Below are 14,705 nucleotides of genomic sequence, written 5' to 3' on the forward strand. Positions count from 1 at the left end.
CTCTGTCCAGTTCCAGTCTAGCTCCTGGCTCTGCACAGGACAAACCCAAAAACCACACCACGTGCCCGAAAGCTTCATCCAAACACCTTTGAACTCTGGCAGGCTTGGTGCCATAACCACTTCCCTGGCTGTATTTTAATTCAGTGAACAAATTTTGAATGAAAACATTTTCTTGATACTGGGTCTCCTGGTGGGTAAAAATATTTTCAGTGTGTTAGTGCTGTCATTGCCACTAATCAACTACATGTGTACTGCTGGAAACAAACTTCTATCTAACACAGGAACAGTAGGGTGCATAACATAGAATGTGGGAGATGTGTGCTACTTATTAAAAGGCAGGTATCCACATGCAGAGGTCTGGCTATCTTAAATAGCTCACAGGGAATAATTTTTATTCAGAAACAGGCAAAAAATCTGAGTTTTTATTAATAAATAAAATCTAGTAGCATAAAGAATGCAAAGACAATTCCAACATTAACTAAACATGGGGCTTTGAGCAAAGTGGTCTAGTGGAAAATGTCCCAGTCCAAGCCAAGGGGGTTGGAACTAGATGATCTTTAAAGCCCCTTCCAATCCAAACCATTCTATAATTCTATAAGTGACTGAATAGGCAAAGTATTCAGTCTTAGACATTTGTATCCACATACAAAAGAATAAGCTCTAGCATAGCAAATACATCTGCCTCTGGCCTAGCTGAAGCACCAATCAAGCACTATAGGAAAATAGGCATTTAATGAAGTTTATACTGTGCTGTATAACTAACATCCCAGCAATAAATACTTCTCCTTGTGATTGCCCTCAGAGTATTTATATTCCTGCAGTTCTCCATAGGCTTTACTTAAAACCATACTGGCACTAGTTATGCAATGCCATGTCCTGAGTTACTGCTTTTTCCTACAGGTTGACTTCGAATTAATCACTTGCTGTAATTCCAAATTCTCATGCAACTACTTGCTCATTGAAAGCAGCAATATATTGGTGTTTAGACTGACTCTGTTTAGGCTGGTGAAATGTATGGGGTTCAGGCATATTTATCTTGAGAACAAGTAAATTTTTTAATGCCCATCACAGCTCGTATAGCTCAAGCAAACACCCAAATTCAACCTGCTTTCAATAGCTGAATATATAAGCACTGGCCTCTACTGTTCACCAGTGATATTGCAGCATTGTAGAGCAACCTAAGTAATTCTGACTCATTAAAAGAATTAAGTCAAAGGAAATATTAATAAATCTTAGCTCCAATACTATGCATTTCATTCCTTTTACAAATACCTGTCAGTTAAGGGAGTTATAACAAGCCTGTCTGTACAGCCTAAGTATTCATTGCAGTAGGTGAACTCCACATCAGTGATTTTGATAATGCATTTATCCAAGTCTTCAAGAAAATAAAATCGAGACTGTTTTTGCCATTCAAAATCAGATGGAGATTTAATGTTCATACGGACCTATTATGGAAAAGAAAAATCATTAATACAGAAATGAATCAGTAACAAATTAATCTTAAATTCCATACAGAAAAAAAAAAAGTCTGCTTAATATAAATTCATGATCTTGAAGAATGAGCACAGAATCTGTCAGAAGTCAAGGCATCCAGAATTATCTTTTCAAACCTGTCTATGACATGCTCTGAACCTTCTGTCAACTTTGATTTTCCTCTGATTTGGGCACAGAGACTAAGAATTGTGTCTTACAGAGATATTGAAAAACAGTCATGGAAAACATAAAAAATGAACAGTACTGGCTGTCCTGCATGATAACTGCACCATTACTCACAGAAATACTAAATTGTGCACAGTATTTGAATGTGTTGTATAGATGAATGAATGCTTGTTTATTTGGGCTGTATTTTCAGTATGAACTTGCTACACACATATTTAGATTTGTGGTAATTAATAGATTCATAATTATTGACACTAGATCTCAAAATCACTGGCCTCTTACAGAAAATATTGCTCTGGTTATTGGCCTTGCAAACACAGTGTAAGGTGAAGTGGAGGCTCTGGAATCTCAGCCACTTCCCTCTCCTTTATCTCAATCACTAAAGGATGTGTTTAGCAGAGAATAGAATAGAATCTTTTAAGAGAGAAGACTATTATTACATATATCATTTAAAAACTCTTTCCCCAGTTGTGGACTTTCTCCTGACTTTTTATTTTGTATACAGGACCTACAAATTTAAACAATTTTCCATAATTTTATTATAATATGGTATTAAATCAATTAAGCAAATAATGATGAAGACAAATTTAAAATTATAGGCATAGGATAAAACACCATGCTTATCTTAGAAGCCAGCAGTTTTCTTTCTAGACTTCAGTACTTTTCTTTAATGTTTTCTATTTTCTTTACACATGCACTTGATTTTTATCTTCCTAACATATATGCATAAATTGCATAAAGCAATAAATTGCATAAATGCATAAATCAATCAGTATTGAATTATTGACCTTTGCATCATTCAAGTCATTTGGAAGTCATTTTACTTGCATTTTTATAATTATGCTTTCATCATTCAACATCATCATCTAAAGGAAGCCTGATGCAACTCAATTATCAAAAAAACTAAAATATCTGTTTTATCTATTGTTGCTATTCTCTTCAAATTTATGAAGCCTCACTGATTTACCTTTGCATAACTATTACCTTACATCAACACATAGGCTGGATCAGAAATCGCAAGATTGACAGGAATACTAAAGGGAGTTTTTTTACATTTACATTTCAATCAAATAATGCATTTAATCTTCAGATTGAGAGGATAGTTTAATTTTTAAAGTCAAACTCTTTTGCTCATGGTGAATTTGTGCATGACGAATATAAACAACCATTTAAAAACCTGAAGTCTGAACCTATGAACACACCTATATAAAAATTCACTCTTCTCACTGCATCACATCTATATTAAATCAAACTAAATCTGATATGCTCTATCACAGCAGTAATGTCAGAGCTACTCAAAGATAATAGATTCTAAGATTTGCTTATAATTTTTTTATATGTGCAAGACCTTCCATACAGGAAATCCATTGATGGTTTTCCAAAACTTACCAAATCATCAAAGATATCTTTCTGGTGCACATGAATGGTGATTAACGTTTCATATTTTGTCCGCTCCATTCTTGTCAGATTGTGTGTTGCCATGTCAATCAAATCATTTAAAAGTTCCAAGAACTTCTGATTTGTTGTGTGCATTACCTTTTCCACAAGCAAGAATGACCATATTAATACAAACACCATTTGTTCTTCCAATATTTAGAATGTGAATTATTTTTTTTAGATTTAAAAATAGCCAGGGTTATAATGTCCATATTCTGCTTTGTATTTTTTAGGCTTGGAATCCTCCAAATTTGGATTTGGAGGCTGCCTTCCATTCATGCATTCTTATCCAACAGAGTACAATGAGGTTATATCTTGATGAACAGGTCACACTGTAAGACTTTATTTCAAGACTCTTGCTCCTTTTACTCTACATTACATTTTCAGCTGACTGCATCCCTGCATATATTCAAAACCATCAGTCAATGATTTTGAGTAGTATATATCAGCTCAAGCTTTAGGGGGAAGAGGAACCTGAAGATCTGTCATGTCCTTTAACCAGAGGAAGGGGGAAACCTACTATAATTTTAGATGCTGATGCTAAAATAATAATTTATTTTGTAGTACCAGATCGGTTACAAAGTTCCATAAATGCTGTCTATACAATACTGACTTACATAAATAGCATCAGCCTCTGCCAGTGATATTCACAACAAAAAGCACTGAGATTTCTGAAAGAGCAGCTCATTTATACCCCATTCCAAATGTGTGACAGAACAATCACACCAGCTTTCTGTAAATACATGCAGAGCCTAAAATTCACTCAGTTTGCTGAGAAAAAATTGATAAAAACACTGTTAAAACTAACAGAGAATTAAAGAACCTCCCCACCCCCCAAACACACACATGCAGTTCAACCCAAAAAACCACAAAAGTTGTTTTCGTGTTAATGCAAAAGAATCTTTATACTTAGTTGTTCTACGAACAAGAGGGCACTAAAATCAGGTTTATGGTCTTTTTAAACTTTGAACAATGCAGAAAATTTAGCAGCACATGGTTTTCTCCATGGTCTAAGCCCTTACCTTCATGCAGTATCAAAGTACAGCATAGAATTTGCCCTGCATTTACGTTTATGGTAGGATGTTGCTACTCATTCTTTGCTCAATCTCACTGTCATTAATGGTGGTTTGCAACCCTTTAGCTCACATCCTTTCCTTGTTCTTTCATAGATTCACTGTTAGGAATGACACCTTGGTTTTTAACAGCATCTTATCCATGTGCTTGAGATTAAACCAACACCTCCTGAAATGGATTCTATTTTTCCCTTTCCCTAAAAAAAGAGCTCATCAACCGAAGGATGTAATACATTTGGATATAGTACACCAATGTCCACAAAGCACAATTATTTCCCAAATTTCAGGAGCTCTTATTTCTTTCCTAATTTGGTTTTGTGAACGTAACATGATAAAATTCCCCATATTCCCAAACTAAGAAGCTGTCTCTTCCCAAGATGCTTATCCTAACAAAACAACAGAGAAAATCACAGGATTAGGAACAATTCTAAAGCACATGCTGGGGGGATAATGAGGAGGTGTGACTCCTTAACACATTTTTTATTATTCTGTTTTCCTGGTAGTTTATTTGTTATTCTAGGTAATTAACAAGTACTTTCTGCTTTTTCCTACATGTTACCTTTAATTTTTCACAATATGTACTGTTACAAACAATGCTTTTAATAAATCCCCAAAGACTCATTAAATACTACCTTTTTGTCTGTTTTGGTACTGTTCAGTGCCTTCTCTGCATCTCTGGTCCAGATAATTTGAATTCCCAGAAGCCCTATTTGTGCAGGAAACATTGCCTGAAAGTCATACATCTTAAATTCTGAATCGTTAATGGCCATTGACGCCTGTCTAATGATGGTGTGGATTGTTTTCCTAATCCCATTCAGCAGCTGACCTAACCAGAATTCCACATTGCCCTGAAATAAACAAGAAAGTACTTTCAGAGAATCATTTTATGAATAATTCACAAGAAGCAAGAGCTCTATGTGACTTTTTTCACAGCCTTTCATACTCCCATTTCCATATTTGTTATTCTCTAATCTTTAAAAGATTTCTTTCCTCTTTCTGCTCCACTGCCCTTCTAGAGTTATGTGATGGATTTGGCACTTCACAGCAGCACTGCTGAGAAAACAGGTAAAGCAATCGTTACAAACTGACACAAATGTTCTGTCCCTGCTACTCTTCGCTCTTGCTGTTCACATTGGGAGGTTTTCATTCAGTTAGTAAAATAATAACATGATGCAATACTGTTGGCCTCTAAAACATAAATCTATTTTAAATCAAGATATGAAAAACTGTAATATATACTTTCATTACCTGAGCTAAAACTGGTTCAATAATATTGACCTGTTCTCCTTCTTGAGATTCAAACAATAAAATCTGGTCGTAGTTTTTTTCATTAAATCCCACTCGGTTAACATTGTCAAACAAACTTAACAAATGTGCCTACAATAGAATCAGAAAAAAAGCCTCCATAAAGTGATCTCATATGGCATTCTTACTTTGTCTTTAAATGCTGTATTAGAATACTGTGTAAATCTTTCCATAAGTGAAAGATATTCTCTCAAATAAACAACAAAATCTGCTAAGGTCTTCACTTAGTGATCTTGACCATAAGAACACTCTTGCTTTACTACTTGTACCTGAATAGTGTGGGAATCAGATGCTTGACCAAGGATTTCCAGAAGAGCAGGGTCAGATACAAAAAAAAATCTTGGAAATATTAATCGCTTTTTTTCCAAATAGCCGGTCAGTGATTTCTGACAGATTTCCAACTGTTCCAGCAAATGTGGTAGCAGCTGTGCCAAAGTCTCATCTCCAACACAGCACTGCACAATGTTTGATGTTTCATGGGCTCTCTGCATAATTCTCTGCCATGATTTATCAATGTTCTGAAATCTTCGGGCTTCCTGAAGTACATGATAAATGCATTAGCTTTTCCTCATGTTTGCCAAATTCTAAAAATTAAGTAATTCTATCAAACAGGGTAACAGTTTAATATCTCCCTTGCTGTTAAAGTCTTCTTTGGAGGACTTATGTATGAATATTAATAGTCATGCTTATTATTGACCAGAGTTCAAATTGCAAGAGAAAGAGTACAATTGGAACAGTTCTGGAAATGTCTTACTTCATGTTGGGCACCAAAATTTTCCACATAAAAGGATTCCAACACACATGAGAAAATTCAAAAAGCAGCTTTCTCAGAAATTATAGGCTTCCTAACAGCGATACACAATGTCATGTAAGCTGCTAGTAGCAACACTTGATGAACAAAACCAGTATACACAGTCTAAAGCTGCCCCACTTGTACACTACAAGTGTTGTAGATGAAGACAAATTCTCAAAGATAAAAAATAAATATTTTTATACACTGGCTATATTAACATTAAAAACTCGTTCTTCACCTACAACAAATGAAATGTTAATGGAATCATAAATTATCTAAGAGCTAGAAGAGATCTCAAAAGAAGATCCAAAGCAATTTGTCTGTCACGAGGCAGGATCATACCCAAAATATCTCTCTGTCTTGTGTTTAGTGATGCTCAGTGATGGAGATTTAGGAGCCTCTCCCGGTAACTTTTGATACTGGTGACTCTCTTCTAATATCTAAGCTAAATCAGATACTGAAAACAAGGGTTTTTCCTTCCTGTTGAGAACAGCCCTTATATTTTAAAAAACTTATCACTTCTGCACTTCAGTTTTTCCTTTTCTTCAAGTCAAACAAGTCTAGTTTGTTGAATCTTTTCTTGTGCCTCATCCTTCCTGGATAGTTCCTCATTCTTGCAACCTTTTCTATGCTCTCTCAAATTTGTCAGTGTGTTTCTTTCACCAAAACCAGATACAATATTTTAGTTATTGGTTATTGATGTTTATGCATTCTCCCCTTCTTCATTTTGCACACCAGCAAGCTAATACACCTTTTTTGGTAATACTATCAGAGACAATGGCAAAAACCTATCTAAATATATGGCAACTACTGTTTTTCCTCTATCCACAAAGCTCCTTGCCCACTCTAAAAATAAATTAGATTTTTTTTTAAATGTGTTTTGCTCCTAACAAATTCACATTGACTGAACATTATTCATCTTCTTGTTAATTTCCAGATGCTAACAGTTTCTTGTTGCAGTATTCATTACTGCAGAAATTGCAATTAAACTCACTCCTCATTACTCCTCCACCAAGCTGTTCCTTCTCCTTCATCAAAGACAGTCACTACATGGTTTTTTTCCAGAATATTGGTTCATGTATCTATCATCCTTGGAAGAAGTAGCTTTAGTACCATTTGTTCATCTGCACAAGCTGCTTATTGATTCTCTGATAAGCCCTAACAACATAAATATATCTCATGAACAACAACAACAAAATGGTAGTTTAAACAATTGAGAAAGCTTTATTTAGCTCACAAAATTAATCTTAATTTGTGATATTGTAAGCTTTAATTATAAAATATGTATCCTGAAATAAATTAATATCTAATAATTTCCCAAAAATAATGGCTTTGTTTAGTTACACTGTTAGACTGAACTGTGGTCTGTTAGTATACTGTATGAAAGCTCCTCATTAGGAGACACAACAAAAAGGATGATTTTTTTCCCTGCTATTTCCCTCCTGTTCAGATCATTCCTTAGCTCTTGTGCAGCTGCTACCTTGGAAGGTCACCACTGCCTTTTGAAGAGGTTGCAGTGGTTCACACAGATTAGCACATGCACAGCTCCCAGGCCTGGCAGCATCTCTCTGTGGGACTTCATTAAACTGAGCCCTAGCAAGTACAGAATTCAAATGCAAAATCTGTCATTCTATTATTACAGCTTAGAGCCTATAAACGCGTGCACAGAGGAAGAAAGGGATATTTGTATATATGGCAAAAGCAATAAATCAGTTTCGTGCCATTAAGTAGTTCTGAGCCCTGTACTAATTCACTAATATTGCATACTGACAGGAACATTTAAAGTTGAATTACAAACAATTGTGTTCCTATAGGTTTCACCAATTTCTAAGCAATTCAACCAGACAGATCCTACTTTGGCAAAGCTTCTCCTGAACTGCTCATGCACAGCCCACAAATCTTATGTAAGTTATATGAACTGGCAAATAAACTCTGTGATGTGGCTAATCTCCTGGTACAACATATTATTATCATACATCAATATACCTGAGGTAGCTGTTTTGCAATGTCTCCACCAACAAACACAGCTTCAAGGTAAATCCAGAGGTTCTGTACAGTAATCCAGTTTTCAATTATCTCTGCAGTGTTGGTCAGCTTCTGAACCCACTGTTGTATAGTGGACTTCAACGGTGCATTATACCTGCATGAACATGAGTTAAAGGGAAGAAGAACCTAAGATGGTAATTGTTTATTCTGAGGGTTGATAAGATTTATACAATATGTACATTTATTAGGTTTTGTACCTGTTGCTCATCAGTGACCCCAGCATCATGAGGCTATCTTCCACCAAAGCTATTTTCTCTGATATATCTGATCCTTTCAGAAGAAGTTCTCCTCGAGCTTTGAATTGGCCAAAACTGAAAGCATGAGTACTCCATTCACTGATGATGTGCTTCAATTTTGCTTCAATTTCCTTTTCTTTGACAGCACTGATGCAGATATCCTGTGTAAAATTAAAATAGTAATTTACATTCATCTAAGGCTATTGTAAAGCACACTTATAAAGACTATTAAAATGTATTGGTTTGATCCAGATCTCAGTGTAAGTTCAGGCTAATGAAAATATACATTTAAACACCTCAAAGTTATTATATTTCAAACAAGATTATATTCTAGTACTACTTGTAACAGGTACATGTAATGGGCTATATCTCATCTTCACTACTGCTAGCATCTTACACACACAAAATTCACTGAGTCATTGAATCTGCAGGAAGAATTTTTCTCTCTGTATGTATTAATATTTGAAATCAAATAAACTGACAAAACGGTTTAAAGAAAATAAACACTGCCAATCAAAACCAATAAATATTCTGAGAACAGAGTGTAGACTGACAATGTGCCTGTCTGCTGCTTCTTGAAGACAGTGAGGACAGGACTGTCATAAAGCTGGTTATTGCATCAGAGAGAAAGAGAAGAGGATCAAACACTCAGACTGGATCCCAAAATTCTATTGCAGGTTTAAAGGGTTTCCTGAAGTGTAAGGTGGAACTCCGAACCTTTCATAAGGCTTACATCCTTGTCCAGGAATTGGGTACAGCAGAGGTTTGATTTCATGGTTTTGCCTTAAAAATGCTCACTTGTGGAACAAGACTAAAGAGGTGACTACTCTAGAAAAAGTACAGATTTAGCTAAGTGACCATGGAACCAAAGTTAGAAACATTTGGGGTTTTACTTCTTTAGTTTTAGCTATGCTTTGTTCTTGTAAAAGTTAACAAGCATGAAGCTAAGACACTTGCTAGACAACTTCTGTCCCCAAAACAGAGGAGACAATGGCTTTACAGCTTGTGCACATTCCATATGCCTTCTCATCTATCTGTGCTCTTGTGAAGGGTCACTTTTGAAATACAAAACAACTTCATCCTTCTTTAATCCCATATCCTCCTCTTCTACTGTGTTCCAAGTATTTTTAGCACTTAACAGGATCAGTCTTACATCAACTGTTCTTTCTCTCTGGTTAGACATTTAAAGGGAAGAAAAAATATATAAGTAGGCAGACCCTAAATCACAAGCATGACAGAATCACACTACTCTTAAAACAAAAGTCCTCCTATGGAAGGATTAGTGTAATACCATCTACATATTTAAATTTTCACCAGAAAAAAGGGAAATAAACTAACCATCAGTGCCAACATCAATTACCAAATTCCACTTTTTCAAAGGAATTCTTCAACTATACCAAATTTATAATGTTACAAAGCTGACTAGAAACAGGATTTAAAGAGCACCAGATCACAAGTTAATAATTAGCAAAAAAGCCCACGACCAAACAAAACAAAACAGAAAAGTACACATACCTCAATATCTTCTTTATGTTTTAATAAAGGGGCATCCATTACGGTTTTTAAAGTGAAATTTTCCGAGTCAACAGCAAAGTGATGCCCAGTTACTTGTGCAATTTTTTCCCAGTGTCTCAACAACATTGCCTAGAAAAGTCCATAGGGATGAGATTTTTTTAAAAATTGTATTAATTTTAGGTCTAGAATGATCACATATTTTGCACTGCATCTGTTAAACAAACAGGAGAGTCTTTACTTCCATTCCATTGAAAGCATTAGTAGTAATTCTAATCACATTACAAAGTCTTTTGTTTTATTTTTCTATAACTAAGCCTAACTAGATTTTTTGCTATAAATACAGCTGCTTTTATCTATCAAAAAGAATTATGGAAAGCATCTTGTAGTCAGATAACATGGCCTTCAGTAGAGATTCTCAAGTGTCTCTTATCTCCAAATTATTACGCTGAACATACTTTGTTTTTCATCATTTCAAGCAAAGGACAGCTCTCAGTGAAGTCATCAATTTTTTTTTTTAGGTCTTGAAAAGCTTGCCATTCCTTCAATGCTTTCGGTAACTTTCGGATTCTTTAAAAAGCACAAAAAGAAAGAAGAAATATTTTATTCTTAATAATCACCATCCACCACTAAATAGTACAATACATTGCCATTTTTCAATGAGTTGACCAGTAGACTGCAAATAAAAATCCAGCTGCAAGCTGGTAATATTATATATAGCTGGTCAATTGTGACTGCAGGCATGAAATACAGCTAAAGACAGCACAAATTACACTGGAATGGTTTGGTTTCTATTTCAGTTTGAATTAAAGGAAGGTAATTTCATGTGCAAACCCACACCTGAAATTAAGTTCCTGCAGTGTCATTGTTTTAGTAAAATTTGAAAATGCACCTCATCTTGTGAAGAGGTAAAATGATTAAACAACATATATTTTCCCAGTAAAATAAAGTACATCCTAAACTATTCTGCTTGCAAAGAGGAAAAAACTTCTGTTTCAATCAAACAACTCTTAATTCATACCTGGTTTGTATGAAAGATATTCAAAGCAAAATTTCCTTTATGCAAATTTAAAATGAAGAACCTCTTGTACTGTGAATAGTCACAGCTCCTCTCCCTTCTAAATCAGAATTGCCAATTTTCATCTGCCAAAGCTATGACCCAAAGACTGACAGCAGTTCTCTTACAGCTCAGTTCCAGAAACTAAAAGCTGCATAAAACCTCCCCATAACGACAAATTCCTTCAAAAAAGTTCTCCATTTTTCACAGTTCAGAATCAGACAGATCTGTCACACAGTGCTGGAACATGTGCAAATTCTTCACTGCTTGCTGGTGAGAGGCAGATGAACATATGCATCCTGTCATGGCACTACAATAACTGCTACAGTCTTTCATCTTGAATCTAACAGTAGATAGCATTAAATACACTGGAGAAAAGCATTGCAGAATGGAAAATTTATACTCTGCCTTGCATCAAGAAGGCTTTAAGGTGCAGTTCCTGGCTACTTCTATCCTGAGGCATAGCAAGTAACATCTAATAAACTTGTCTAGGCATGGCTATTAGAAATGGGATCTCTCAGCTTGGTAATAAAAATGGCAATCTTTTAAAAAATTCAAATAACTTTGTCCTTTGTCTTAGTCTCAATAATGTCTTCTAAAAGCAAGTTTCATGAGCTGCATATTATGTTAAAAAACTACTCCATTGATCAGGTTTACATTTCTGTCATAAATTTACTGGACATTCTCTATACCCTGTATCACAGTAAAATATAAAGGGAAACTTCCCTCCAACTGTTATTATAAACATTTACAATGCTTTCTAAATATTTCTTCTTATCATTTCTTTCTAATTGGATTTATTTTTTCCTAAAGGTTTTTTTTGTACTTTTCATAATTATAAGTTATCTATTATATTATTATTTTTAAAAGGTAGCAAAACAAAATTACATTAAAGAACAATGCATATCTTTGCAACTAGTCTAAAGCAGTAATTTCACTTCTAACATTTCTGCTTCTTTCTTAACACAGCATATCACCTTAGCTATTTCTGTTATGTTCCTGTATGTTGTTTCAATTTCTCTGCCTTTAAAGAGAATAGCTTGATGCAATAATGTTAGCAAACTGCCAAAAGAAGGATAGCATTGGGTTGGACTTTTATTACAATAAAAGCATTTATTACCTATTGCTAGTCACACTGCTCCAAATATAGCTCAACACTTCAGAGGAAAAACAAAAATGTCACACATGAAGTTCAAAGAGAAACACATAAATGAAAACTTTTGCTGTGCAACGGCTTCCTTCAGCGTTCTGGAGAAAGAAGCATGACAACTCCTACAGACCATAAAATTTAATCAACTGCAGAAAAAACTATGATGCAGATTCCAGAATTCTACTAAAATGAGATGAAGACTTACATTGTCCAAATGCAGTTATGTTTCACATACATTCATTTTTACTATTCTTATTTTTTAAAAAGAGGGGTTCAAATTAATGACTAAAAGACAGCTCAGTCAGTTTTTTGTGGAAAACATTATTGCTTCAAACTTCATAAATAAGCCCTCAGAATTTAGTGTGGCTATTTACCCTTCTTGAAATAACAATTACAATTTAGACAAATGTGCAGAAGTAAACAATAGGTTCAAAATTCCATGTAATATCATGGATTAAGAATTAATTAGCTGCAAATGAAATCACTGAGAAGGTACCGTAAAAAATCAGCTTTGAAAGTTATTTATGCTTACAATCAGCTTGACACAGGTTTGTGCACCTTGTTTATTGAATAAGCTACAGCCTACCATGTCAATACACCCCAACAAGGCTCAGGTGACTCACAAACCAGCTGCATATTGGACCACAGGGCAGCTGTGCCCAACACGGAGCACAAGATGGACCAACATTCTTCAGCCCCTTGGAGAAATTTTCACCAGCTGATTAAAAAGCAGAGCTAGAAATACAAATGCATGTACTTCAACCAAAACCCAACTTACTTGCTTTGAAAATCCAGGAGCTCACTGTTAAGGTTTTCAATATTTAAATCATTCCAAAGCATTTCATTGTATCGGTCAATACTGGAAGTAACTGTATCATAAAGACTGTAAAGTTTCTGAAGCAAGGTAAGTTCACGTTTAATTCTGTGGAGTTCAGGATACTCTGTTTCAAATTTTAAAATTGGAAATTCATGCATGTTAATTAGGAGTTCATGTCAAATGTATTCATGAACATAAGAATCAATGCATTTCTACTAATGTTATTTAATAAATGAATGAAATCAGACTTGCAGTTTTCTGGATAGTGTCTAGGAAGACAAACTTTTCCACTTATATTATGATTACAACAGATTTTGATGCACAGTAATTATTTAGATAGCTGATTTTTTTAATCAATATTCTTCTGTAGCAGTAATCTCATAATTGAGCGAAACAATGTTGAAAAGTAGATGAAATGGCAATGAAATACAATATAATTTTAGACAAGAACCTAAATGTCCCCTATGTCAATTTACACTGATTACTTAGGAGGAAGAGTTTGAGGATGATGGGTGTGCGTTCTAATGAAATATATAAAATATAATAGACGATAAAAGTATTTAAAATGGACAACCTTAATATAAATGTTTTAGTTACTTTCTCTCGTATCTTTTGGAATTCCTAGCAAAATATATTTGAATTACTGCACATGTCCTCAGACAGGAAAATGTACTCAATTTAGTATGCACAAATTAAAGTGCTCATCATACATTCTTCTGTAGTTCACACCACAATCTTCCAAAGGAATTGTGTCTGACTAGGAGGCATAAGGACATTATAGAGCAGTTGCATAGCCCAAGGGAATTCATTATGCAACTGGAGCAGGGACAATTTGAGTACTTTGGCAACATGTTTCCCAAATTTGTACGGGGCAGAATACTGGCAGGAGATGTGCTTAGCTCTGAACAGAAAAAGCAAGAGAGCTAAGCATCTGTACCCTGAGACACACAGAGCAGCGCAGTATTTTTCCACCTGATGTTTATGTATGTGCACGCTGAGAGCCAGTTTCACCCAGCTGCTTTTCATAGGAAAGACTATAATAATTTACTACAAGGAGATTTATCTGCAAGGAATTTTTCTGCAATTTTTCTAAATCTCCATTAATTTAGTAGCAATCATGAGAAAAATTTAATAGCCTAGAAACAGGTACTCTTATCCCCTGAGAAATTACCTGTGATGGGAAGACCAAATAATTCTTCCCCACTAGAAAGAGAGAGATACTTCCTCCATAGTTCATCAAATTTAGCTTGAAAGATTTGTAATCTGTCACTTGCTTCATGGGGAGGAATATTGTCCTCACTGGGACCCCTGTAAAAACCAAAAAACATTCAGTGAATTTGCCAATCATACAGGTTTCACAAAGAAGCACAACAGAACCCAAACCATACTTACTGAACATAATGTAATATTTTTTAACATTTTTTCTGTAAATTTTCACAAGACACTAAAAGAAAAAATGCAGCACTTATTCAGTGTACCAAGATTACATATTCAGTAGTCCCTGAAAGAAAGCCCAATTTCTTTTCCAATAAAAAAAAATTCATCTGTGTTACCATACATCTTACAAACAGATAAAGATCAGCAAATATTTTAACTTCGTTATTTCCTGTTTCTTCTGTG

General features: G+C 34.8%; 1 protein-coding gene across 1 annotated transcript in view; it reads right to left on the bottom strand.

The window, feature by feature from the left end:
- LOC131087332 (dynein axonemal heavy chain 5-like) overlaps window positions 1-14,705 on the bottom strand; it is a 149,278-nt gene that overhangs the window by 101,023 nt on the left and 33,550 nt on the right. Inside the window, exons 31-41 of the mRNA XM_058030916.1 lie at window positions 14,257-14,393; window positions 13,047-13,209; window positions 10,520-10,631; window positions 10,065-10,193; window positions 8,511-8,710; window positions 8,254-8,407; window positions 5,744-6,010; window positions 5,418-5,546; window positions 4,802-5,017; window positions 3,049-3,195; window positions 1,273-1,445 (exon numbers count right to left, since the gene is read on the bottom strand). Coding sequence (XP_057886899.1) covers window positions 1,273-1,445; window positions 3,049-3,195; window positions 4,802-5,017; window positions 5,418-5,546; window positions 5,744-6,010; window positions 8,254-8,407; window positions 8,511-8,710; window positions 10,065-10,193; window positions 10,520-10,631; window positions 13,047-13,209; window positions 14,257-14,393 — 1,827 coding nt within the window. The remainder of the gene's footprint in view (window positions 1-1,272; window positions 1,446-3,048; window positions 3,196-4,801; window positions 5,018-5,417; window positions 5,547-5,743; window positions 6,011-8,253; window positions 8,408-8,510; window positions 8,711-10,064; window positions 10,194-10,519; window positions 10,632-13,046; window positions 13,210-14,256; window positions 14,394-14,705) is intronic.

Source organism: Melospiza georgiana, chromosome 1, assembly GCF_028018845.1.
Source record: "Melospiza georgiana isolate bMelGeo1 chromosome 1, bMelGeo1.pri, whole genome shotgun sequence".
Taxonomy (NCBI): Eukaryota; Metazoa; Chordata; class Aves; order Passeriformes; family Passerellidae; genus Melospiza; species Melospiza georgiana.